Here is a 25,450-nt window from a genome sequence, read left to right as displayed (position 1 = left end):
CTGAACTACAAGGGAAACCTAAGAATACTAGAGTGGGTAGCCTATCCCTTCTCCAGCGGACCTTCCCTGACTCAGGAATCAAACTGGGGTCTCATGCATTGCAGGCAGATTCTTTACCAGCTGAGCCATGAGGGAGGCCCAATTCTCTACTATTGAGGATGCATTTTGAGCAAAATTTCAGCTGAAGCCTATGCCACAAAGAAAATTCAAATCAGCTGATAGCATGTATGCAAAGAATAATCTCATTTGTCCACATAGCATGTTTCAAAGAGCTTTCACATGTCCACTTCCATCTGACTGCAGTTTCGTTAACACCTTGCAGGGAAGTTATGTCAGTGGTACCCCTCACTGAAGACCGGTAAACAGGCTTGCAGCGTTCAGCAACCCACCCATGTCCTCAGGACCATCACAAAACGGGCTGAAAACTATGCCCAGCATTCCTTCAGTTCAAAGATGATGATGATCTCATCCAGTGCTATGATCTGAACTAACAGCTATGTCCTGATGACTTCCAAATATTTAGTTCCTGCCCATTTTCAATGGGTTTCAGACTCAAGTCCATCTGCCTATTATGCATTTCCACTGGCACGTGTCTTAAGTACTTGATAGCTTATGTTTCTAATTCTCATCTTCTTCACCTGCCAAGATCTCTTCCCAGGCTCATGATCTCTTGTACCTAATGGTACCATCATTCATTCAGACTTCTAACTAAACACCCAGGTATGACCCCAGGTTTTTCCTTCACCCCCTGGGTCCACCCAGTCACTGAACCGAGTCTGTTCTACATGCTGGTACCTCAAAAACATTGGCCTTCTCCTCAGACCTACTACCAATGTATCAGAGCCTCATTATCTTCTTACCCAGAACACAATAATAGGCACAAACTCAACCTTCCCCTTCTGCCCCCATGCACATATCCACACACTCTCCCACAAAATATATGTAAAATATAAAGCCAGTCATGTCATCCAACTTGCTAAAGATTCTTCAAAGACTCTCCATTACCTGCTACATAGAGCCAAATTCCCTGGTATGAAATTTGTATCTGATAGTGCAAGTTTTCATCAAATAACTATTTTCCTTCTTTTCCCTTAATAAGAGAACCCCAATTTTTAGCCATGTAATAACATACTAGCCTTTACTGCAATTAGGTATAGCCAAGTATGACCAAGCTTTGGACAATTCCATGGTAAGTACTGTATGAAAGTTCAGGGAGGATCTCTAAAGAGAGAAGACTCAATGGAAGGAATGTCCCTCGCCCTTCTTATTCCAGTACTGCCTTGTATTGGAATACAGAGATGACTTTTGGAGCTACAGCAACCATTTTAAGACCATGAGGTGACTCTGAATATAACAGAATATAAAAGATAGAAATCTGGGCCCCAGAGGACTCCATGGAGTTTTCATGGCAGAGCAAGATCTCTTGCCTCAAGACTTCTTACAGGGAAGAGAAATTCATTTCTACTTAATTTAAGCCAATGGAATTTTACATTTCCTATGACAGGCAATGGTGCCAAACCTCAAGTGATACTGAATTCAAACTTCTCCAGAATATTAAGCCTTATATAACTTCATTTCTATCAACTCTTCTAGCCTTATCTCCCACCATACTTGAATCTTTAGGCTTTCAGTTCAGTTCAGTTCAGTCGCTCAGTCGTGTCCGACTCTTTGAGACCCCATGAATCGTAGCACGCCAGGCCTCCCTGCCCATCACCAACTCCCAGAGTTCACTCAGACTCACGTCCATCGAGTCAGTAATGCCATCCAGCCATCTCATCCTCTGTCGTCCCCTTCTTCTCCTGCCCCCAATCCCTCCCAGCTTCAGAGTCTTTTCCAATGAGTCAACTCTTCGCATGAGGTGGCCAAAGTACTGGAGTTTCAGCTTTAGCATCATTCCTTCCAAAGAAATCCCAGGGTTGATCTCCTTCAGAATGGACTGGTTGTATCTCCTTGCAGTCCAAGGGACTCTCAAGAGTCTTCTCCAACACCACAGTTCAAAAGCATCAATTCTTCGGCGCTCAGCCTTCTTCACAGTCCAACTCTCACATCCATACATGACTACTGGAAAAACCATAGCCTTGACTAGACGGACCTTAGTCAGCAAAGTAATGTCTCTGCTTTTGAATATGCTATCTAAGTTGGTCATAACTTTTCTTCCAAGGAGTAAGCGTCTTTTAATTTCACGGCTTCAACCACCATCTGCAGTGATTTTGGAGCCAAAAAAAATAAAGTCTGACACTGTTTCCACTGTTTCTCCATCTATTTCCCATGGAGTGATGGGACCGGATGCCATGATCTTCGTTTTCTGAATGTTGAGCTTTAAGCCAAATTTTTCACTCTCCTCTTTCACTTTCATCAAGAGGCTTTTTAGTTCCTCTTCACTTTCTGCCATAAGGGTGGTGTCATCTGCATATCTGAGGTTATTGATATTTCTCCCGGCAATCTTGATTTCAGCTTGTGTTTCTTCCAGTCCAGCATTTCTCATGATGTACTCTGCATAGTACTACTAAATTTCTAGTCGTTTTCTACCCCACCCTCCATGGACTTTCATACTTCTCAGTGTTAAGTTCTAGAGCTTGTCCTCTACCTAAACACCTACTTAACTTTATTCAGCTTTTAACTTCACACACTCAGCTCAGCAATCATCTCTATACGAAGTTTGCCTAAATCTGCATCTTAGGCTAAGTGGCTGTTCTCTGTGTTCCCATAATGCCCTGGGCATGCTTCACTTTTGGAACCCACCTGCTCTTATTTACGGGCCATCTCTCCCACCCCACAGAAAGAACCTTAGGGCAGACACCACATCTACTCATGTTGTATCTTTACTGCCTAACACCAGTGGGAGCTCTAATTATGTCCTGAGTTCCACTGCACTTTCCTCAGTGAGATGGAGTGAACACCACATGCTTCTGAATGTCCTGTTTAGCCCTTAAGCTCAGCATTCCATGAAGACTGAATGAAAATTTCCTAACGGTGATGTTTTTTTCTGAAGATGAAAAACAAGTTGCAAGTGAGCCCTCCTAAGAAAACATCCATCCTGAGAAGCAATTTACTGTTTGGATATTTCAGGCTTGAGTTCTTTCATCCGTAACAGGGAACCTGGCACTAAGTAATCTTGGAGGTCTGACATTTTGTAATGTCATTGTTGAATATAAACACGTAGATCCAGACACAAGGAACTCACTGTGAGCGGATGGCTCCTCCAGGGACTGACAGCATGACCAGCCTTACCCAACTTGTAAGTAAATTATTTACAAGGAGTGCCTAATAAAATCTTAAAGTCATCAGAGGACAGAGAGCACACTAAGTTAATGAAATGTCAACTAAGGCAAGTTATGCCTCCTAGATCCCAACCATACTGGACTTCTTTCTCTAAAAGGTTTTGAACTTGCCATGTTCCCTCCTGATACTGAGCACCTGCATTTGCTATTCTTTCTGTCTTGAATGCTCTTTCCTTCCCTCTTTACTGGTTACCTCAGCTCATGAGTCACTTCCTTAGGAAAATCTTCCACCTTTCCTTGACCAGATTGAAACACCCTATGAGACGTTCTCATTCAATGCAATGCATTCTTCTTCATAGCACTGGTCACAGTTGCGATTTTGTATTAATATGATCATGTAATTGATGTCTTTCTCCCTCACTCAACCATACTGCCTACAAGACAGCACTTTTGTTTTTGCTCATCACTGTATCCATATCTTTGGCAGAGAGTTGATGCTCCATAAATACTTGTCAAATATCCCCAGAGGCTGTGCAAGGGAGGACAAAGAGGGCTGATGAGTTTCACTGTAGGAGGAAAAGTCAGGCTGTTCTAATAAGCTGGTAATTCTCAGAGCTCTCCATCATACCTTTGAAAAAAGGTCTTGGGAGTTAGGGATTGAAGTCACTTTCTGGTGATGGAAGAGCAGGCATGGAATGAGGCCACCAACTGGCAGAACAAGCTAAGAAGAGAGAGGGCAAGAATATGATTAAAAAGTTCGGAGTTCCAGGAACAATGCTAGGTAAGGGCTCATGGCCAAATCCGAAGTGAAAGTTACTAACATACTGAGAATCTCACAACTTGTGCATCCTAAAGAAACAAGGACTGCTATATGAAGATAAAAATGACAAATTGTAATTGTTTTTGTATCAAGCATATCAAGAAAGGGTAAACCTACTTCTTGGGGCAGAAGGAATTAGGTGTTATATGGCAAAGGGAAAACAGAACTCCTAACTTGGGCTTTCATCTTTATCTAAAAAGACCATCTTTATCACTAGAATGAGTAGAATAAATATAAACACAGAACTGAATTCCAATACAGGTAAGAGTCCAGAATTCTAGGCTCAAATGAAAGACATTTGAGGACTCTGTAAGTTCTGCTAATACTTAGGAGTTAGAAAGGCCCCAGGAGATGGGAATCAGACAGGTGCCCAGTTCAAGAGAGGGAAGAGGTAGATAACAGAGAACAATGACTCAAGCATATGCTACTACCACCGACCCAATACCAAGCTGATCTGGAAGCAGATGACTTTGACTTCTTAAACCTGAACGCAATGCTCACAGAGGTGGCTTCTAGCACGGGCTCTCTGAGCAAAGCAATGCTCAGCTAACTTTAGATCACACAGGAATGTGAAGTCAACAAGGAATCTGATGGTCCCTTACAGTATCTTTGAGAAACAAGAGTCAGATGATATTAGAGACTGGTGTATTCATGCAGATGCTACAGCTGTGTTCAGAAGCTTAAAAATCTCATCTGGCAGGGAGATTGCTAATCCTCTCAAATTCTAAATTTACTTAAAGAGTCAAGTTAGGTAGTGATTGTTCTCTAATTTGAGGAGAACTCAAAAGTGATTTTCCTTTAAAGCTAATGTGCTGCGTACACATACGAGTACAAGACAATGTGTCAAGTCTGGCAGTCACCTCTGTGACCAGTCTGACATCTGGGCAACAGGAGAGCAAGTGACCCCAGGAAACACTTGGAGCTTGAGGAGTAAACACTGATTACCACGCACCCCACATGCTGAGAACTGCACAGGGCACAAAGCAGCTAGACGTGTAAGGTGAAAACTGCACTGAAATGCACTGTGTTCAAGCATAACCTCAGAAGGATGAATCAAAACGTAAACTGAGCTCTTCTATAAATTCTTCCTCTCTCAACCTATTTTAGATACATTCCATGTTTTCTCAGAAACAGAAAATCCAATGGGTGCTGGCTGGCTTTGGGAGCTGAAATGTCAATGATGGCTCAGTTCCCATAAGTAAGTTCCTGCGAGTAAACTTTAATACAGCTTTCAAAAGAGGATAGAAAATGGTGCCCGTAATGCTGGCAGTCAGGTAAATGGGATGCGGGGCCCTTTGTTTCCCCAATTCTGTAAAGCTTGACTTTGGAAAAAAGTCAGTGCCCATGTAAATTATTCATGAGTACTATCTGGGCTTCTAATCAGCCAACAAGCCCCAAACAAAGGAATGAATGGTCTTTTTTTCCTTTAGCAAAGTGACTCATTGACTGCTTAATTCAAAGCCCTCTAGACTTGGTCTGCAGCCACACCAAAGCTCCAGACGTTCCAACCAAAGGCAAAGGGGCAGACTTTTTCCTTGCTGTAATGCCCAAGAGCCAGACTTCTGTTCCTCCACGAAATGCAAGTGAACACATGAACACATCTGAGAAATCAGGGTCAGAACGTAAGCAGAAAATCACCTGAATGTAACTGGCCTGTCTCCTCTCACACAAGGCACAGTTGGCAGAGAGACAGAAGACAGTCATGTCAGAGCGAGCCTAAGGCAGTACCTTCTAAAGTCCCATTTGATGACGACTTACAAATGGTACCATCTTGGTAATTCACTGGAAAAGAAATACCTCCCCTGGAAAAATAAGACAAAACAGCCAAATGACAACAATCCTATTTGAATAGATCAGAGGTATCATTCAGGGAGATCTTTTTAGCTCTGATAAAGGCCATCCCAGGACACGTATGATACACAAGGCTGTCTAACTCTCCTCCTGTGCTCTCTGCATCAAATTCATACCCTTGGGATCCAAATGTGCCCTTCACTGTGTGTGGATTCCAGGGACTTGGCATCCAAAAGCTTATCCTTAAGACTCTACTCTCAGGCCAATACCCTGAATGGAATTAAATTATCCAATGAAATAAATACACAGGAAAAAAATAGTATTGGAATCTATCCTAATTAAATGTGCTCCCTTCGAAGTCAAGCATATCAGTTAGAGACTGCATGTGGAATTCAAGTCAAAGAGTACATTAAATTCTCAGATTTAAACTGCAAGACCAAGAACTGAAATAAAATTTCTCAAGATGTGGGCTGATACTGCTTCACCAGAAACCACATCAAGTTACACTGTCCATCCTCCACATTTCAAACAAATGAAACAAGGAGATGGAGAGGCAGATGAAGCATGTGCCTTGCATGAAGGCTATGAAAAGCCAGAATATTTAAGTATTCAAGTGTTTTCCCCCCTTACTGGTCTGAATATTTGTATCTTCCCTTCCCCACATTATATGTTGAAATCTTAATTCTCAAAGTTGATAGTATTAGTAGGTAGGACCTTTCAGGGGTGCTCAGGTCATGGGGATGGGGCCCTGATGAACAGGGTTAGTGCCTTATAAAAGCGGCTCCAGAGAGATCCCTGGCCTCCTTTACCATATGAGGTCACAGCAAGAAGGCACCAGCTAGGAACCAGAAAGAGGGTCTCCATCAAACATGACCATGCTGGTGCTCTGATCTTGGATTTCCAGACTCCACTGTGAAAAATAAATGTCCATTGTTTATAAGCCACCTAATCTGTGCTATTTTGTTACAGCAGCCTGAATGAACCAAGATACCCATTCTGCCTCATTTTCACAAATCAAAGTCACTCTATCACCAAAGAGGGAGTAAGAAGTCCACTCTTCAAGGGGTTTACTTGAAAATTTACTTTACAGTTGTACTCTAAGCCTTTAAATCTCTCCAGAGGAGACAGTGTAGCTCAGTGGTTAAAAACATCATTTGAATTCTGGCTCCACTACCAGTTAATAGTCTGGTTATTACGTCTTTTGAAGATCAGTAATTCATCTAAGTAGCATGGATAACACTAGTGTTATATAATTTATTATTAGGAGGATTAAGAAAGAAATGCCGGTCAAGCACTGGGCCTGTAACAAGTACTCCATTTAGCTTTTGTTGCCATTTGTTTTGTTTTGTTTTGTTTTAAAATTAACAACACAAGCCCTTGTCAAACAGGAAAGTGGTTATTCTTAAAAATTAAATGTGGGGAAGGCTTTCCTTGGGGTCAGCAGACCAGAGATGGGTAGCTCAGCCACGGAGAGGAGAACAAACAGAACACAGAGTCCAGAGTCCCACACCACCACCAGGAAGGACCTAGAACCACCGTGTCAGCAACCACCAACAATCATGCGCTGGGCTCAAGGCTGAGACAGGAGACGTGCCCTGCTGGAGCCGCCAGGACAACAGCATGGCCGGGTCAAGGAAGCACAGAGCTTCCACAAAGTAACCTGTGGCCGTCTCATGACTTAGGAGTGAGTAAGAGATTCCTGGTTACCTTCAAGGGACGACCCCGCTGCTGGCTATCCTGCCAGCTCCCCACTCTGCTACCTCACAGCTGGGGCTGTGGCAGAGCACTGTGAGCACTTGAGCTTCCACAGCTCTGCACTGCGAATTTACTAGAAGACATTTTTGCACCAAGCCTGCTCCATCTCGTTTTTCCACTTCTTTCTGGCACCATGGACCAGTCCTGCTGCATTCTTTACTGATCTCACTTCTCTTTGCCTATTTTTTTTCCTCTCAGGGTACTTAAGAATATTTAGTTTTTAAAGCTCTCTCACACTTTAATAATGATGTCCATACTGTCATCAGCTCACAAAGGAACAGCAAAGCTAATAAACGGCAAATTTCAATCAGGAAGTTCTTTACATGAATGCACCTGAGAGAGAATTTTTCTCAAAGGGAAGAAACAATTGCTTCTCAAGAGGGAAAAATAATGAGGCATATGTGGCAACTAAGTTACAATGTGATGTAAAGGGTAGAAAGACTTTGACAATGGGAAAAAAGGAAAACTTGAGGATGAAAATTACCTAACACTCACTATTACATTTTCCACCATACTCAGCTTTGTGTCTGAGTAAGGTTACTTTTATCTGCTCTGAGATCTAACAACATTAACCAGATTTCAAGCCCATTTAACATATGATATATTACGATAAAGACTTATGTGTCATGAAATGAAATCAAACAAGATTTAGGAGGGGACTTCACATGATAGACATCATCAAGCAGGACCCTACTCGTCAACAGGTCACCTCTTGGCTCCTGGACTGGTGAGTGGCAAGCCTATCTGACCATGATTCTTATCACAGCCATTTAGGGCAAGAGGTATTCATGCTCTGCAGTTTAGGCATAGATTCTGAAGATGGAATGAATCACTCCCAAGGTTAAAACAGAAGTGACCAGCAAGTTCAGCCACTTGAAAACCCCAGCTGAACAAATTTATGAACAGTGTCTTTTTGAGACTCTCAAGCCTATTTTACAAATACCACACAGGCACAAGCTTTAGTCTGCAGGCAGTGTTTATCATTGTATTATTCATTTATTCTAAAGGACACGCAAAGCTTCGTGAATTTCAAAAAGAGTTCAACTGTTCATCATGAGAACTGGAAGGATAAGCTGAATCAGGGAAATGAACCAGGGATGAGAGGTTCATTTGAGAGGGGTTACCAGCAACCAGAACTCACCTATAGATGATTCCTTTGTCATGTAGGAACATAAGCGCTGAAATGATCTCTGCAGCATAGAAACGAGCCCGTGCTTCATCAAAACGCCGTGACTTCTGAATGTGAAACATCAAGTCGCCCCCATTCACAAACTCCATCACAAAAAACAGACGATCCTGGATACAAACACACAAAAAAGGATCAAACGTGGTATAGCCATCAGCCTAGAGACCAGTCAGCATCATATGATCTGGGACTGCAGTGTGGGGAGAAGAGGTTGTTAAATGGAGGTGCTCAATGGAACATCCTGACAGCGGCTCAGGGCAAAGCAGGACGGCCTGATGGATTAGATCCTTGGGATGGTGGGGGTTGGGGTGAGGGTGGGTGGTAGGTGGTGATAGTAACACTTGGATCTCTTTTAAAGAATTCCACAAAACCTTGAATTTCTGCATTAAGTAAAAAGTAGAGAAGGTATCAGAAGCTTTTTGGTTCTAATTCTGCATCTTAAACACCATGTAATCTTTAATTTTTTTTTGGATGTTCAGCATTAGTAAGGTGAGAATGATGTCACTATCTCTACCAAAATCATTGAGTTTCATAAGTTGAAAGAGAGCAACATAATCAAAAGGTGCACTCTTTTTTTGTCCAGAACGTGCAGGGTCATTCACAGCAAGTAAGAGACATTCCATAGGTCCCCTTCATGATCTAACATCACAATTATTCTAATAGGACTTAACATGGTAATCACCGCCCTATACTCCCTCTACCTGGGCAGAGAATAATCAGAGAAAAAGGAAAACATTTTTGACCAATCAGCCAGACAACAGTCTAATGAGAGCCTCAGAGTTGCCTGGATGTTAGAAATTCCATTTAGCCCATCAGAAGGTTCCTGAATCAGAAAAGGGAACTTAAAGTCAAGTGAGATGCTGTCTCCATCTGGAATAAAACTCTAACCCAGCAGGTTAAATAGGCTCTTAAGAGTCATTGATGCAGTTGTTGTACTAAGTACTGTACAAGTGTTACAAATAAAGTGTTGTGGAAAGTAACATTGCTTAATGGAAAAAGTGTACAGGTCCCCATTGACAAGTGGTGTCTCCAAAAGGAACAGGGTAAAACATTTTGCTTTGGGAACCTCTGAGATCAAAGGACTTGCTTGCTCCCTCTCATTAGCATGTATGTAGTCCCAGGTTAACCAAGTGCTGGATTAGGTGCTGGGAACCCAACAAAGAGTAAGAGAGGCATAAAATACAGTCTCTATCCACAGAGCATCTGCTGTGGGAGATATACATTACTTTAAAATAAAAACACAAAGTCATACAACCAGGTAAATTCTCAAATTCTGGTAAATGCTGTGAAGGAAAAGTGGGGGAAGCAATGACATCATATCATCTGTTTGTGGAGCCAGGAAGGTCACTCTGAGCAAGTGATGCGTGAGCCAAGACCTTCAGAATGAGTGCCATCAGGGCCACTGGTCATCTTTTTAGGGGGTAGGAGGTTGTTTTGTAAGGAACCTGGTATTTTACCAATTCACAAAGGATATGTATATGTACCCAGAAGCATTTTTATTTGTGGTTTCAAGTGCTCCCATCTCTGCCAGGGGCTGCCATACAGTCACAGCTGAACGGTAGACAGAGGGCAGAGATTGTGTGTGCTCCTATTCACCTCCTTATCTATCATGGGTTTAATCAGGCTCTTCCCCATTGTAAGACACTACAACTAATGACCTCTTATTCTCAATTTAAGACAGACCTTAATTAGAAGGAACAAAAAAAATCCTCTGGGTCTATGAAACATCTCTTTCTGCTAATGGGAAGCAACACTTGAGGAGTAAAGATGCAATACCAAGATTCACACACACAAAACCAAACACCAAACATCAGTAGAATAACTCTCCAGGCTGGCCAATATAAGCCAACAGAAAACTAAAAATACCAAGTCATCTGACTAAGCTAGAGGCCTTCAACTGAGTGGGAGTGACTGGCCAGGGGAGAGGCCAAGTTGGGCAGGACGAGCTTGGGTGAGTAATATGGCCCCCTATTTCTTGTATGGGGCAGGCTCGTGTGGAAGGAACAGGTTAGCAGTGGGTGGGGCAGAGGGTGAGCCTGTGATAGAGACAGATCTAAGAGCTACAGCCACATGGACGTTATTATGCCCCTGCTGTGTTCATTTGGAGGGGCCTCGGGGGCCTGGATGAGGATCCAGGCCTCAGCAAGAAGGTACATCTGATACATTTTTGTTAACTGGCCTGTCCACCTTTCCATGGCTGTGTCTGGCAGCCACGTGAATTCCAATAGCTCAAAATGCCTTGTTACTGGAACTGGGTCAGTAGGTAAGTGGCTACTCTGTAGGCTGTGGACATCAGTGAAGTTAGCACAACTGTCGACAACAGCAGGCATCAAAAAGATGAGGGCGTTCCAAGGGAAATTGTATCCCTTTCTAGCTTGCCCCCAAAACAATCCTCATAACTTCAAGTCTGAAAAGCCAGACTCTGGGCTAAATTCCAGATCTGGGGAAGGAAATACTGCCTTCCTGCCTTGGTCGCGCTTCTCGTCTCAGTCCCACCACCTGCCCTAGAGGCAGATTCTCAGATAATGCAGGGGGTCCTGGGAGGCATGCACACCTGGGATGCACAGGAAAAGGTCATAAACTTTAGAACCGAGAAAGCAGGGGTTGCTTTTCACCCAGAGTTTAATTCTAACCTCCTGTCTGGCACCACCTAGAACAGAGGGTACAGCTCATAGCCCTTGGGCGACACATGACTCTGAGCAAGCAGGAAGGGAAAACAAGCCAGCTGAGACACAATGACGCTTTAACAAAAAGTAATGGCCCATCTTACCAAAGACCTACAATAAGGTCACAAGGTAGAAAAATAAAAGCATGTTTATCAGCTAACAAAATGTGTTTGTTGTGAAGAGACCTTCTGTTTACATACAATTCTGTTCACTCTATTTTTTAAAAATGTCTGCTGCAGAGACAGTTAACGTTTGGCAGCAATTTCTCCACAATTTCTTTTGCAGAGGTGGAGATAAATGACAAAAATCTCTCGCTTTGAGCAAAGAAGATTCACTCATCATTAGCTGGGGGTGAGTGAGAAGCCATCCTCAGCAATAAGTTTTCATTAAACATGTCCTCAGGTGGGGCTTCTAAAAAGCGTGCAATAAACAGTAGGGGTTGCCGCTGCTGGCAGCTGTAATGGTGAAGATGTTTTACATCAGAAAAAAAAAATCATACACATGAATGTACAGAATGATTTCAGTTATAGCCAGAGATGCAGACATGCACAGAAAAGATGAAAAAAAAGAATGCTTACATATGACGAGTTGCTTTCAACTGTGAAATCTCGGATGACATTTATCTGTTTTCTATATTTTTCCATATTGTTGAAGATTTCTATGATGACTATTACTCACAATTAGAAACAAACCAAAGTCACTCACGGCTTCCTCCATTTTCTCTGATTTTCATATGAAAGATGGGACATTGGAAAGGACAATTTTGAGACTGTCTCAGAGCAGGTACTCAGTCAATAGGAGGTGGGATTAGGAAGTCAACAGAAAGAAGGGTCTTTACATTCCCGGTTGTTCATTATTAAGGCCCCTCTGATGCCTGATATAACCAGGCCATCAGGCTAGTTGCAATCATATCCAGAGAGAGACTCAATAGCCTCTGACTTGGGTCCCAGTGCTCCACTGGGTGTACGGGGTCTGAGTTCTGGTATGGGCTGTATGGAGTCTACTGAGTCTTTCAGAGAGACCTTTTGGGCTCACTTTAAGAGTCTCAACAAGGAGGAATAAATGTTTACTGGGCACACGCTGCCAGGCCCTGGGTGGGGACTGAGTAGCGTGAGATGAAGGAGAACCCAGGCCTGCTCTCAGGAGCACAACAGCCCAGTGTGCTAAGCGCAGTACATGGGCACAGGGGGCGTCATGGGACACAGACTGGGGACGCAGAAGCAGCCTGGAGGCTGGGGCGGGCTTTGGGGAAAACTAGGAGGAACCAATTTCACTAGCCTTGAAGGCTGAGGAAGCACAAGTCAGATTGGAGTGGGGATGGACAGAGCAGGAGTCAAGGTGAGTGAACAGCGGGAGTGTCAGGTGTGAGGCAGCGTGCGGTGACTGCCAAGGGGGACACTCCCCAAGCACGGAGGGTGCTGAGTGGGGGCCTCACTCTAACACATGCAGCTTTCATGATCAAGTGCTGGTACAAAAAGCCAAGGCTAGTTAGGAAGCACCCCTTCACCCTTTCCCCAGGTTACCCATAGCTGAAAAGAGGGTCCTAGACCTAGGAATACACAGGATCCCTCACTAAAGGCTTTGGTCATAATTACAGGCCCAGTGTCTGGGCTAGAACATGTGGCGACTATGCGTTTTCAAGGGCTTGGCTTGAAAAAGACTCCAGGAAGTGTTGGAACCTGCCACAAATAACAAAACATCAGCTACAAAAACCAGCGACTCTCGGTGAATTCTACTCCTATGGAATGAATGCCATCAAGCTAGAAACCTTTCATGTTAAGCAAATGCCCTTTAAAGGCAGAGATGAAGCAACGAGGAAGAAGATCACCATTCGCCTACTACTCCACGATACTACTACTACTACCACTAAGTCGCTTCAGTCGTGTCCGACTCTGTGCAACCCCATAGACAGCAGCCCACCAGGCTCCCCTGTCCCTGGGATTCTCCAGGCAAGAACACTGGAGTGGGTTGCCATTTCCTTCTCCAACTACTCCACTATCTGTGGTGCTTAAAACCAAGTCTTGCTGGTGACTTCACAAACACTAAGTCACGCTGAACAAACCCAAATGGGAAGCTACCAGAGGAAGCGTCTGCTGGGATCCATGCATTTAGGGAGGCCCTCACTGCATGGCAGGGTGGATTAAGGCTGCCATGAGTCATTTCTGGGGCACGGAAGAGCTTCCAAATCCCACCGTGGGCAGGGAGGGCAGACGGCTGCTTCTGTATGTAAGCCTGTATAGACAGCATTCCAGTTTTTCTAAAATCCAATTTCCTAGACGCTGAGCCTGGACACCTGCACAGCCTCTGGCTCCTCGAAGGGAAGTCTTGCCCCAATGTGCATAGCAGCAGATTAAAGGTCCCGCAGACTAGTTGAACCTCAGTTCTAAAGCCAGTGGCCCAGCCCTTTGTCTGTCCCTTGCTCCTCTCTTTTGTCCCTGGTTCAACCAACCACAAACGCAAGTCATTATTATGGAGGAATAAAAGCAACTCAGAAATCCCTTTGTCCCATGCAGCCTAGCCCAGCTTAGCGCAGCCCAGCCCATGTGAGTTACAGGAGGCCAAGGAGCTGGTGCCTGGTTAATAACAGAATTTCTGTCATCACCTGCCTGCTTCCATTGACCCGCTGCAGGCTGGGCCAGGTCCGTCTGGGCTACTGTCAGTCCTGGGCTGCTACTTCCCCAGGCCACAGGGGATAAAAATATCCTGTGACCTGAAAGTGACTGTCAGTATAAGCAGTGTGCATTCCCTAAAGCCCCTCATAAGGACAGTTCTTTAGGAGGTAGAACTGATGTGCAATCCACGAGGAAAAGCTAGAGACAAAACAACTGTTTAGGACTTCCCTGGTGGTACAGTGGATAAGAGTTGGCCTGCCAATGCGGGGACATGGGTCTGATCCCTGGTCTGGGAAGATCCCACATGCCACAGGACAACTAAGGCTGTGTGCCACAACTACCCAGCCCATACGCCACAACTTGCTGAGTCTAGGTGCTGCAACTACTGAAGCCCTAGAGCCTGTGCTCCGCACCAAAATAAGCCACGCAGTGAGAAGTCCATGCACCACAACAAAGAGTAGTCCCCACGCGCCACTAGACAAGGCCCATGTGCAGCAAAGACGACCCAGTGCAACCAAAAAAAGCCCTACCCATCCAGATAAAAGTGCTATGGTACCTGCGGCAAGGTGACCCTACCCAAGGAGGGTGACTCTAGAGAGAGCAGGGGCCAAGGATGAGAGGCCTTAGGGTCAGCGCGCCAGGTACCTTGAGAGGTGTCAGCTCAGCTCATTCAGCCCTTTCTGAGACCTGTCCTGGCACAGTCATACAGGTGAGTGCTGGACACACTGCATTCCAACCCCACCCCCGTCCCCTTCTCAGAAAATTGGAACTGAGATGGGTGGGTGTTCAAGTAGGCTGTGCTGTGCACAGGACCTGAGGAAACACGAACTAGGGAGCGGAGGCTTCTGCCTTTGTGACGTGAACCCATGAAAAGTCTTGGTGTATCACAGCGGTAAAAGCCTGGATGGGCAGATGAAGGGGAAGGATGAGGGCAGAGACAGACAGCATGATGCCTGAGAAGCAAACTGTCTGGGTCCCTCACGCCCTTCCAGCTTCCGGTCTCTGGAGAGACCTGGCGTATGTGCCCTTGGGTTCCATGAGATACCACTGTACCTCTGAATCTCTGTTTTCAGCTCTCCCTTTTTGAATGACCCTGGTTTAGTATTTTCCTATTTCTTTTTCTACCAGTAAAATTTTAACTGAAACATTCACCAAATTTTAAGGGGCAGGAGGTTTCCTGATTTCTAAATCTAGGGTAATAACATCTCTAATTACACCGATTGTGTGAAGATTAAACCAGAAGCCAAGTGCTTGGCATGGCACCAGACCCACAACAGCATTCTCAACAAATAGATACTATTGTTATTACTACATACCACAAACAGGATCAAAGTTACAGCTGGAAGACCTTGTGCCCAGCACTGAAGTCCCTGGTGTAGCTAAAGGGAAGCACAGTACGCTCAGGACCATGGGTTCTGGAGCCAGGGAGCCCGAGATACCAAAGCAGTTCCTGCTGTGCTCTATTTTCTCTTCCTCAAAACTCTCATCTGCAAAATGGGGACCATAAGATGACTGAACTCACAGGTACTGGAGGATGAAGTGATTTAAGCTTAGAATTTCAATCAGTATATGGCACATAGTAAGTGCTGGATAAAAGTTACCAGCTATTAGTAACAGTCACTCAGTCATGTCCGACTCTGTGTGACCCCAAGGACTATAGCCTGCCAGGCTTGTCTGTCCATGGGATTCTCCAGGCAAAAATACTAGAGTAGGGTGCCAGGCCCTTCTCCAAGGGATCTTCCTTACCCAGAGATTGAACCTGGGTCTCCTGCATTGTAGGCAGATTCTTTACCATCTGAGCCACTTGGGAAGCAACTATTAGTAGTAGTGCTATTGATATCTTCTTCCTCATCACCACCTCCCCCAGGCTGCAGCCACGCTGGCTCTCTGCTCCTGGGGCTCTGGCCCCTGGGATGGGGGTTGCAGACTAGAGAACCACCTGCCGTGGATGCAGAGATGGTACTCACAACAGAGCACTCGGCCTGGCAAGTACACTGGAACGAAATAGCAGCCAAAATGCTACTGCAGCAGCTCCCTGATCCTCAGTTCAGGACAGGATTCTCGAGGGTTCAGGGAGTCAGGAGGAGCCCAGGGCAGCTGCTGGAATGCAGGAGCACTTCCTAATACTGCATGGTCATGGCCTTGACCTGAAAGGAGGACTTATCTTTCTCTGACCTGACTACTGAACAAGGGGTCACGAAACTAGATTTGGTAAGCCAAGTCACATTAACCAAAGTTTCCTCTCCAACAAATTTTTTCATTTTTCTAATGTTAGATGACAATTCATACTATTTTAAGAGCTTTATTATAATCACAATTATTATTGCAAGGCAAATGTGCTCCCCCATGAACTGCAAACTTTACAGGACTTCTTACAGTGGCTATTCTCCCCTTTGATGGAGTTCATTTGTTCTCATAAACAGATTGAGAAAGATTTTTCTGTTTAAAGCAAGAACCCATAGTCACTGCCATTGACACATGTAAATTTCACCAAAACATGTATTTATAGTGAGGATATAGGTTACCTTTTGGAAATAACTCCAGGAATAGAAACAACATTTAAAGTTAAAGACTAATTTAGTTATTGTTTGAAGATAATGTTAGGCTGGGAGCCACATCTATACTTATTCATCCAAATTCTAAGAACTGCTTTGAAATTACTTCTAAATAAGTAACATATCAATCTGGTATCAAACTGGCCAGCTGTGAACAAGCGAAAGGAAACCTCCAGGAATAGACAGGATTGTGCTGCATTTCTTGTAAGTGCCTCCTGCTTTATGATTTTTCTCTGACGAAGTCATCTACAGGGTGAATAGGGAGTTCAGATCAACAGGAACAGTTACTGACGTCAAAGAGGTGACAGTGGAAAAGCACCCTGGTGAGGAAATCTGATTGCACCATGCCTGAACTGGAAACCACTTGAACTTAACCACATTAAGAACAATCACAAAGGCTTCAAGCAAGAAACAAGGAGGGAAGCAAATCGCTTGTTCGTTTTTTTTTTTTTAATTTACCATTTTGTGTAGCCCAGAAGAGATGAGAAGTTAATTCAATCACCCAGCAAGTCTTCTGTTAAGCCCACAGGCATGATACATCCTGTCTGAGCTCAGACACTTTTGGGAAGATAAAATATGTCTCCAATATAACAAGCCCCAAGGAGCTTGCATTTGAAACCTGGAGAGACACACAGTTCTTTCCAAAAACCAAGTGTTCTCCTGGTAAACTGAACACATTATGGTCTTCTCTTGTAATGTAACTCGACAAGGCTTACTGGCATACATACCAGATGAGAGAAATGTTTGGCAATCAAACCTGCAGTTCAACACCCTATGAAGCATCTGGGCCAGGATATTTCTTAAAGCATAAATAAGTTGCAAACATATGATAGGGGATATAGTGAAGTTGGTACTCAAGCCCTCCCTTTCTGGTGGAGTCTCCTTTGCGCCTCTGATCCACACATATCTTCCCCAGTATCACTGAACTGGCTGTTCTGGCTTTCTGCACTTGGTCTTGTTTTCTCTGGAAAACCTTCAACCTTTCAAGCCAGAGCCCGGATGCCAAATGATATATCTCCAGTACCACCACCCCTGGTGCCTGGACCATGCTAAGGGTTAACAAACCCAAGGAACTAACATAGCAGGAGGCTGTCTTTGCTTCCTGATAAGATTTAAACCAGAATATCAGAAAAGCTGGAACAAACTGCCAAAGACTAGTTTTATAGGCCATTGTGTGGGAGTCAAGCGCAAAGAAGTAAAGTGCCTTGCCCACAGTTAAAATAGTTGGTGGAAGAGTTCAAGAGAAGTTAGGTCTGCTTGACACCATGTCATCTCCCTTTATTTATAAAGCTTTGGCTTTTCTGTTTATAAAAGTAATTACATGTTCTTCATTCAAATGTAATTACAAAGTAAATACATGGAAAATTGAGGAGAAAATAAAATAGCTATAATCCTGACACCCAGAGATAGAAGTCTAAATAAGAGGAGAAACAAAATTATTTATGGCTTTTAGCATCCAAAGAATTACAGATTTTAGAGCACATAAGATATTTACAAAATAATTTTAACTATGTTTGGTTTCCCCCTTATGTCCTAATTATACTTAATACTTCACAGCATGCGAAAGAACAGAAAAAGAACAGAAAGGGAGAAAACAAAAAACATACCCCTTCTTTTTCACTTGTATTACAAATATTTCCTCACGCACTTAGTCATCAAAACCGTGATTTTTTAACAGTTACATAGTATTCCCGATGCTATTTCTATGAAATGCTACAATTAGCTAGACTTCTGCTTAAGTTGATCTGAACAAGAGAACATAGTATTAATAATCTAGTCACTGTACTATGATAAAGATCAGATTTATTAGCTTGGAAAAACAAGCATCTCTGACAGCAGATGACTACTAACTGGACATGGTGTTTTAATTCTGAATGTAGATTCCCAAAGAAGAAATCTTAAGTCAGGAGTCCCCAGACTCTAGGCCACTGACTGATACCTCCAGTCAGATCAGCAGCAGCATTAGGTAAGGAATAAAGTGCACAATAAATGTAATATATTTGAATAATTTTGAAACTATTCCTCCCAGCCTGGTCCGTGGAAAAACTGTCTTCCATGAAATCAGTCCCTAGTGCCAAAAAGGTTAGGGACCACTGTCTTAGGTGATTATTCACTTTTTTTTGGCTTGCTTAAATTTATTTATTTTTAATTGGAGGATAATTGCTTTATGATATCATGTTGGTTTCTGCCAGATATCAACATGAATCAGCCCTAGGTATATGTATGTATACCTCTTGAACCTCCCTCCCATCTCCCACCCCACCCTACCCCTTTAGGTTGTCACAGAGCGCTGGGTTTCTGATTAGTCACTTTTTAAAAAAGTTTGGGGCACTTAAAAGTATACAGAATAGGATTTCTTTAAATCATCATTTTGCACAAAGATTTTGGTTTCAGCATCAAATAGGAGCAAGGCTATTGAAGACACTTATGCATTTAGTTTGTATACGGTGATAAAATAAAGATTAAAAATGCCATTACACCATTTCACTTATTTAGATCCTTTTCACAACAGAGATTCTGAAACTCTGCAACTTTTTTAAGAAGATTTCATCTCTCCCTTTGATTTGTGGATCAGTTTGACATGCCTGCCTTCTAGGAAGAGATTCCGCGTTACAGCTGTTTGATTAAACATTTTTCCCAGTTAGGGAGGTATTGAATCTGGCCACGAATATCCATGTCTGCCTTGAGAAGATGCCTGGGAATCCACTGGCTGAGAGGCTCTTCCTTCCTCTGCTTCATGTGCTGCAGTTTCTGTCTGGAATGTGCCTTCCATGTGCTATTTTGAGTCTGATTTTTCCAGTGCGGCCACAAGATTGTTCTTCTCTGGCCCTCAGACTGGGGAATAAAATCCCCTAAACCCCCCTACAATCTCTCGACCTTTTTTTTAATTGAGCAAAATACAGATCTCCATGGTCCACTGAGGAAGAAAGATACAGACCTTAGTGTATATGGGTGTGTGTGTGTGTGTATGTGTGTGTGTGTGTGTGTGTGTTAGTTGCTCAGTTGTGTCTGGCTCTTTGCAACACCATGTCCTGTAGCCCACCAGGTTCTTCTGTCCATGGAATTCTCTAGGCAAGAATACTGGAGTGAGTGACCATTCCCTTCTCCAGGGGATCTTCCCAACCCAGGAATTGAACCTGGGTCTCTTGAGACCCAAGTAAAAGAAGCATAGCTATAATAAGATGAGGGACAAAGTAATCAGAAGTAGATGAAAAAGGTTTACCCTGGGGAGAGGATATTGTGTTGACTTTGTCAAGAAGTTTCAGCTGGTGAAATAAAGTTCAGAAGTGCCCTTCAAACCCCAAGGATGAGAACGGTAACTAAGACAGCAGTACCAACAATCACATCCCAGATTCAATGGATAGCTTTGAATCCTTTGGTGAACTGACTTCATCATGGCACTTGATGCCTCCTCCTACGAAACCTCTTCCTTCTGATTCTTCTTTTTTCCCCCACTTAGAAATTTCTAATTTAGGGCTTCCCTAATAGCTCCGTTGGTAAAGAATCCACTTGCATTGCAGGAGACCCCGGTTCAATTCCTGGGTTGGGAAGATCCCCTGGAGAAGGGATAGGATACCCACTCCAGTATTCTTGGGCTTCCCGTGTGGCTCAGCTGGTAAAGAGTCTGCCTGCCATGTAGGAGACCTGGGTTCGATCCCTGGATTGGGAAGATCCCCTGGAGAAGGGAAAGGCTACCCACTCCAGTATTCTGGCCTGGAGAATTCTATGGACAGTCCATGGAGTCGCAGAGAGTCAGACACGACTGAGTGACTGTGACTTTCACTCTCCTCTCTTCTCCTTCTATAAACACCTATAGCAACATTTAAAATTACAGTTTTTGCTATGCCAAGAAGAACTAAAGAGCCTCTTGATGAAAGTGAAAGAGGAGAGTGAAAAAGTTGGCTTAAAACTCAACATTCAGAAAACTAAGGTCATGGGATCCAGTCCCATCACTTCAAGGCAAATAGATGGAAAAACAATGGAAACAGAGTATTTATTTTTGTGGGCTCCAATATCACTGCAGATGGTGACTACAGCCATGAAATTAAAAGATGCTTGCTCCTTGGAAGAAAAGTTATGACAAACCTAGATAGCATATTAAAATGCAGAGACATTATTTTGCCAACAAAAATTTGTCTAATCAAAGCTATGGTTTTTCCAGTAGTCATGTATGGATGTGAGAGTTGAACTATAAAGAAAGTTGAGTGCAGAATAATTGATGCTTTCAAACTGTGGTGTTGGAGAAGACTCTTGAGAGTTCCTTGGACTGAAAGGAGATCAAACCAGTCAATCCTAAAGGAAATCAGTCCTGAATATTCATTGGAAGGACTGATGCTGAAGCTGAAACTCCAATACTTTGGCCACCTGATGTGAAGAACTGACTCATTTGAAAAGACCCTGATGCTGGGAAAGATTGAGGGCAGGAGGAGAAGGGGATGACAGAGGATGAGATGGTTGGATGGCATCACCAAATCAATGGGCATAAGTCTGAGTAAACTCCAGGAGTTGGTGATGGATAGGGAAGCCTGGTGTACTGCAGTCCATGGGGTTGCAAAGAGTCAGACATGACTGAGCAACTGAACTGATACCGGTACTATTCTAGGAGGGTACTGCCGCTGCTGCTGCTAAGTCACTTCAGTCGTGTCCAACTCTGTGCGACCCCATAAAAGGCAGCCCACCGGGCTCCCCCATCCCTAGGATTTTCTAGGCAAGAATACTGGAGTGGGTTACCATTTCCTTCTCCAATGCATGAAAGTGAAAAGTCAAAGTGAAGTCACTCAGTCGTGTCCGACTCTTAGCGACCCCATGGACTGCAGCCTACCAGGCTCCTCCGTCCACGGGATTTTCCAGGCAAGAGTACTGGAGTGGGGTGCCATCGCCTTCTCCACTAGGAGGGTACTGATGATGCAAATCTAATCTTCATCTGGGTTCCTGTCTAATCTTACCACTGGGTTTTCTGTAGAGTGAACCCATATATTCCATTCCCCCAGGCTCCCAGTGGGTCAGAACTCTAGCCAATCCTCTCACTCTTTTACTCTAAAAAGTCCTACCAATTCCACCTCCTACGTGTTTCCCTGACTCTACTCTTGTGACGGCTGCCTCGGAGCAGAAAGGTTCTGCCGACCAGAGGTTCAAGGCCTTACCAGGGCTGCCCCTGTCAGTCTCCTCTGCAGACAGTCACCTAAAGCCCTCCCCAAACGCAGATCTTAGGTTGCTCTCTGACTTCACATCCTCTGCCAGTTGCTTTCACCTCTGAAGAGTCTAAACCCTTCAGCACAGGATGTCTTCTTTCCTCCCCACATTTCCTCTCCTTCAATCCTGCGCCATCAAGTTATTTGGGGGCTCCTGGCCACATCATACACTTTTAAGCCTCTGTGTCTTTGCATGGCTGTTACCTCCGTCTGGAAGACCCATCCCCCTTCTGTCCCTGTAGGGCTCCTCAGTTCAGTTCAGTCGCTCAGTCATGTCCGACTCTTTGCGACCCCATGAATCACAGCATGCCAGGCCTCCCTGTCCATCACCAAATCCCGGAGTTCACTCAAACTCATGTCCATCAAGTCGGTGATGCCATCCAGCCATCTCATCCTCTGTTGTCCCCTTCTCCTCCTGCCCCCAATTCCTCCCAGCATCAGGGTCTTTTCCAATAAGTCAACTCTTCGCATGAGGTGGCCAAAATATTGGAGTTTCAGCTTTAGCATCAGTCCCTCCAATGAACACCCAAGACTGATCTCCTTTAGAACGGACTGGTTGGATCTCCTTGCAGTCCAAGGGATTCTCAAGAGCCTTCTCCAACACCACAGTTCAAAAGCATCAATTCTTTGGTGCTCAGCTTTCTTTATAGTCCAACTCTCACGTCCATACATGACTACTGGAAAAACCATAGCTTTGACTAGACAGACCTATGTTGGCAAAGTGATACCTCTGCTTTGGAATATGCTATCTAGGTTGGTCATAACTTTCCTTCCAAGGAGTAAGCGTCTTTTAATTTCATGGCTTCAATCACCATCTGCAGTGATTTTGGAGCCCCCCAACATAAAGTCTGACACTGTTTCCCCATCTATCTGCCATAAAGTGATGGGACCAGATGCCGTGATCTCTGTTTTCTGAATGTTGAGCTTTAAGCCAACTTTTTCACTCTCCTCTTTCACTTTCATCAAGAGGCTTTTTAGCTCCTCTTCACTTTCTGCCATAAGGGTGGTGTCATCTGCATATCTGAGGTTACTGATATTTCTCCCGGCAATCTTGATTCCAGCTTGTGTTTCTTCCAGTCCAGCGTTTCTCATGATGTACTCTGCATAGAAGTTAAATAAGCAGGGTGACAATATACAGCCTTGACGTACTCCTTTTCCTATTTGGAACCAGTCTGTTGTTCTATGTCCAGTTCTAACTGTTGCTTCCTGACCTGCATATAGGTTTCTCAAGAGGCAGGTTAGGTGGTCTGGTATTCCCATCTCTTTCAGAATTTTCCACAGTTTATTGTGGTTCACACAGTCAAAGGCTTTGGCATAGTCAATAAAGCAGAAATAGATGTTTTTCTGGAACTCTCTTGCTTTTTCAATTGTTAGGTAGGTAGAATAGGGAAAAGGCGTCCAAAATGGCGGTGGCTAAAAAAAACAAGAAAGGTCAAAGGAAGGTCCGAGGACCAGAGTGAAGACTTCAGGTAGAAGAAACAGCACTCCTGGCTAAGCCCAATTTGCATAGGGCAGGCCCAGGTGGAGGAAAACATATAAAAGGAGGAGCCAAAGCGTGCTCTCTCTCTCTCTCTTCCTCTCCCGCATGCATGTGCTCTTTCTCTCTCTCTCTCTTCCTCTCCCGCATGCATGTGCTCTTTCTCTCTCTCTCTCTCTCTCTCTTCCTCTCTCTCTCCCACACGCTCCTCCATTCTCTTCTCTTCAAGTCTTTGGGTTGGCATGCCCTCACGCTTCAAGGATGGATTTTCCTGCTATCTTCTAAATAAAATAGAGCTGTAACACTGATTTGCCTAAGAGCTATAACACAGTTTGTCCAAGACCCGAGAGCTGTGACGCGCCGAGGGCTCTAATGTCCATCCCTGCAAATCTTTGTTGTGATTAGACAAAGAACCGAGGAACATACACTCGCGTGACACAACGATCCAGCGGATGTTGGCAATCTGATCTCTGGTTCCTCTGCCTTTTCTAAATCCAGCTTGAACATCTGGAAGTTCACGGTTCATGTACTGTTGAAGCCTGGCTTGGAGAATTTTGAGCTTTACTTTACTAGCGTGTGACTTAAGTGCAATTGTGCGGTAGTAAGAGCATTCTTTGGCATTGCCTTTCTTTAGGATTGGAATGAAAATTGACCTTTTCCAGCCATGTGGCCACTGCTGAGTTTTACCAATTTGCTGGCATATTGAGTGCAGCACTTTCACAGCATCATCTTTCAGGATTTGAAATAGCTCAACTGGAATTCCATCACCTCCACTAGCTTTGTTTGTAGTGATGCTTTCTAAGGCCCACTTGACTTCACATTCCAGGATGTCTGGCTCTGGGTGAGTGATCACACCATCATGATTATCTGGGTCGTGAAGCTCTTTTTTGTACAGTTTTTCTGTGTATTCTTGCCACCTCTTCTTAATATCTTCTGCTTCTGTTAGGTCCATACCATTTCTGTCCTTTATCAAGCCTATCTTTGCATGAAATGTTCCCTTGGTATCTCTAATTTTCTTGAAGAGATCTCTAGTCTTTCCCATTCTGTTTTTTCCCTCTATTTCTTTGCATTGATTGCTGAGGAAGGCTTTCTTATCTCTCCTTGCTATTCTTTGGAACTCTGCATTTAGATGCTTATATCTTTCCTTTTCTCATTCGATTTTTGCTTCTCTTCTTTTCACAGCTATTTGTATGGCCTCCTCAGACAGCCATTTTGCCTTTTTGCATTTCTTTTCCTTGGGGATGGTCTTGATCCTTATCTCCTATACAAATCCTCTTCATCCTCAAAACCCAGCTCAGAATAGCCCCTGCCATGGAAGGTCCTCCCAACCTTCCCAAGGGCCAAGCTATGACTATCTTCTATCACACAGTGATGAAAAGTACCTATTTAGGATAGGGTGATCCTTGACTGAAAGCAACCAGAGGACAAGCCCACATTTTATTCTTCCTTATTCTTTCAGTCCCTAGCATACAATGTCCCTGATTCAGGAAACATTTCCTAAATTGAATTAAAAATGCAACATACATTCAATATTACCATTCAACATATCAACAGGTAATGTCTCTGGTGGCTAGGATCTACTTGTCTTTTTTTTAAGTTGAAGTATAATTGCTTTACACTGCTGTGTCAGTTTCTGCTGTACAGCAAAGTGAATCAGCCATAGACATATATAAATCCCCCTCCTTTTTTTAAATTTCCTTCCCATTTGGGTCACCACAGAGCGCTGAGCGGAGTCCCCTGTGCTATACAGTAGGTTCTCATTAGTTATTTATTTTATACATAGTAGTGTCTATATATCATTCTCAATCTTCCAGTTCCTCCCACTCCCTTGCTTTTCCCCGTAGTCTCCGTACACTTTTTTCTCTATGTCTGCATCTCTATTTATGCTTTGCAAATAAGATCATCTTTACCATTTTTCTGGATTCCATATATATGAATTAATATACAGTACTTGTTTTTCTAACTTACTTCACTCTGTATGACCGTCTCTAAATCCATCCACATCTCTGCAAATGACACAACTTTGTTCCTTTTATGGCTTAGTAATGTCCCGGTGTATGTATGTACCACGTCTTCTTTTTCCATTCTTCTACTGATGGACGTTTAGGTTGCTTTCATGTCCTGGCTATTGGAAGTAGTGCTTCAGTGAACACTGGGGTACATAAATCTTTTTGA

At 43.8% G+C, this 25,450-nt stretch overlaps 1 protein-coding gene across 1 annotated transcript in view; it reads right to left on the bottom strand.

Annotated features, from left to right (window-relative positions):
* Window positions 1–25,450, bottom strand: part of PRKCH (protein kinase C eta) — a 237,110-nt gene that overhangs the window by 59,902 nt on the left and 151,758 nt on the right. The window contains exon 10 of the mRNA XM_052646249.1: window positions 8,729–8,883. Within this exon, the coding sequence (XP_052502209.1) occupies window positions 8,729–8,883 (155 nt within the window). The remainder of the gene's footprint in view (window positions 1–8,728; window positions 8,884–25,450) is intronic.

The sequence above is a fragment of the Budorcas taxicolor genome, chromosome 10, assembly GCF_023091745.1.
Source record: "Budorcas taxicolor isolate Tak-1 chromosome 10, Takin1.1, whole genome shotgun sequence".
NCBI classification, from domain to species: Eukaryota; Metazoa; Chordata; class Mammalia; order Artiodactyla; family Bovidae; genus Budorcas; species Budorcas taxicolor.
This window is presented reverse-complemented; position numbering and strand designations above follow the sequence as displayed.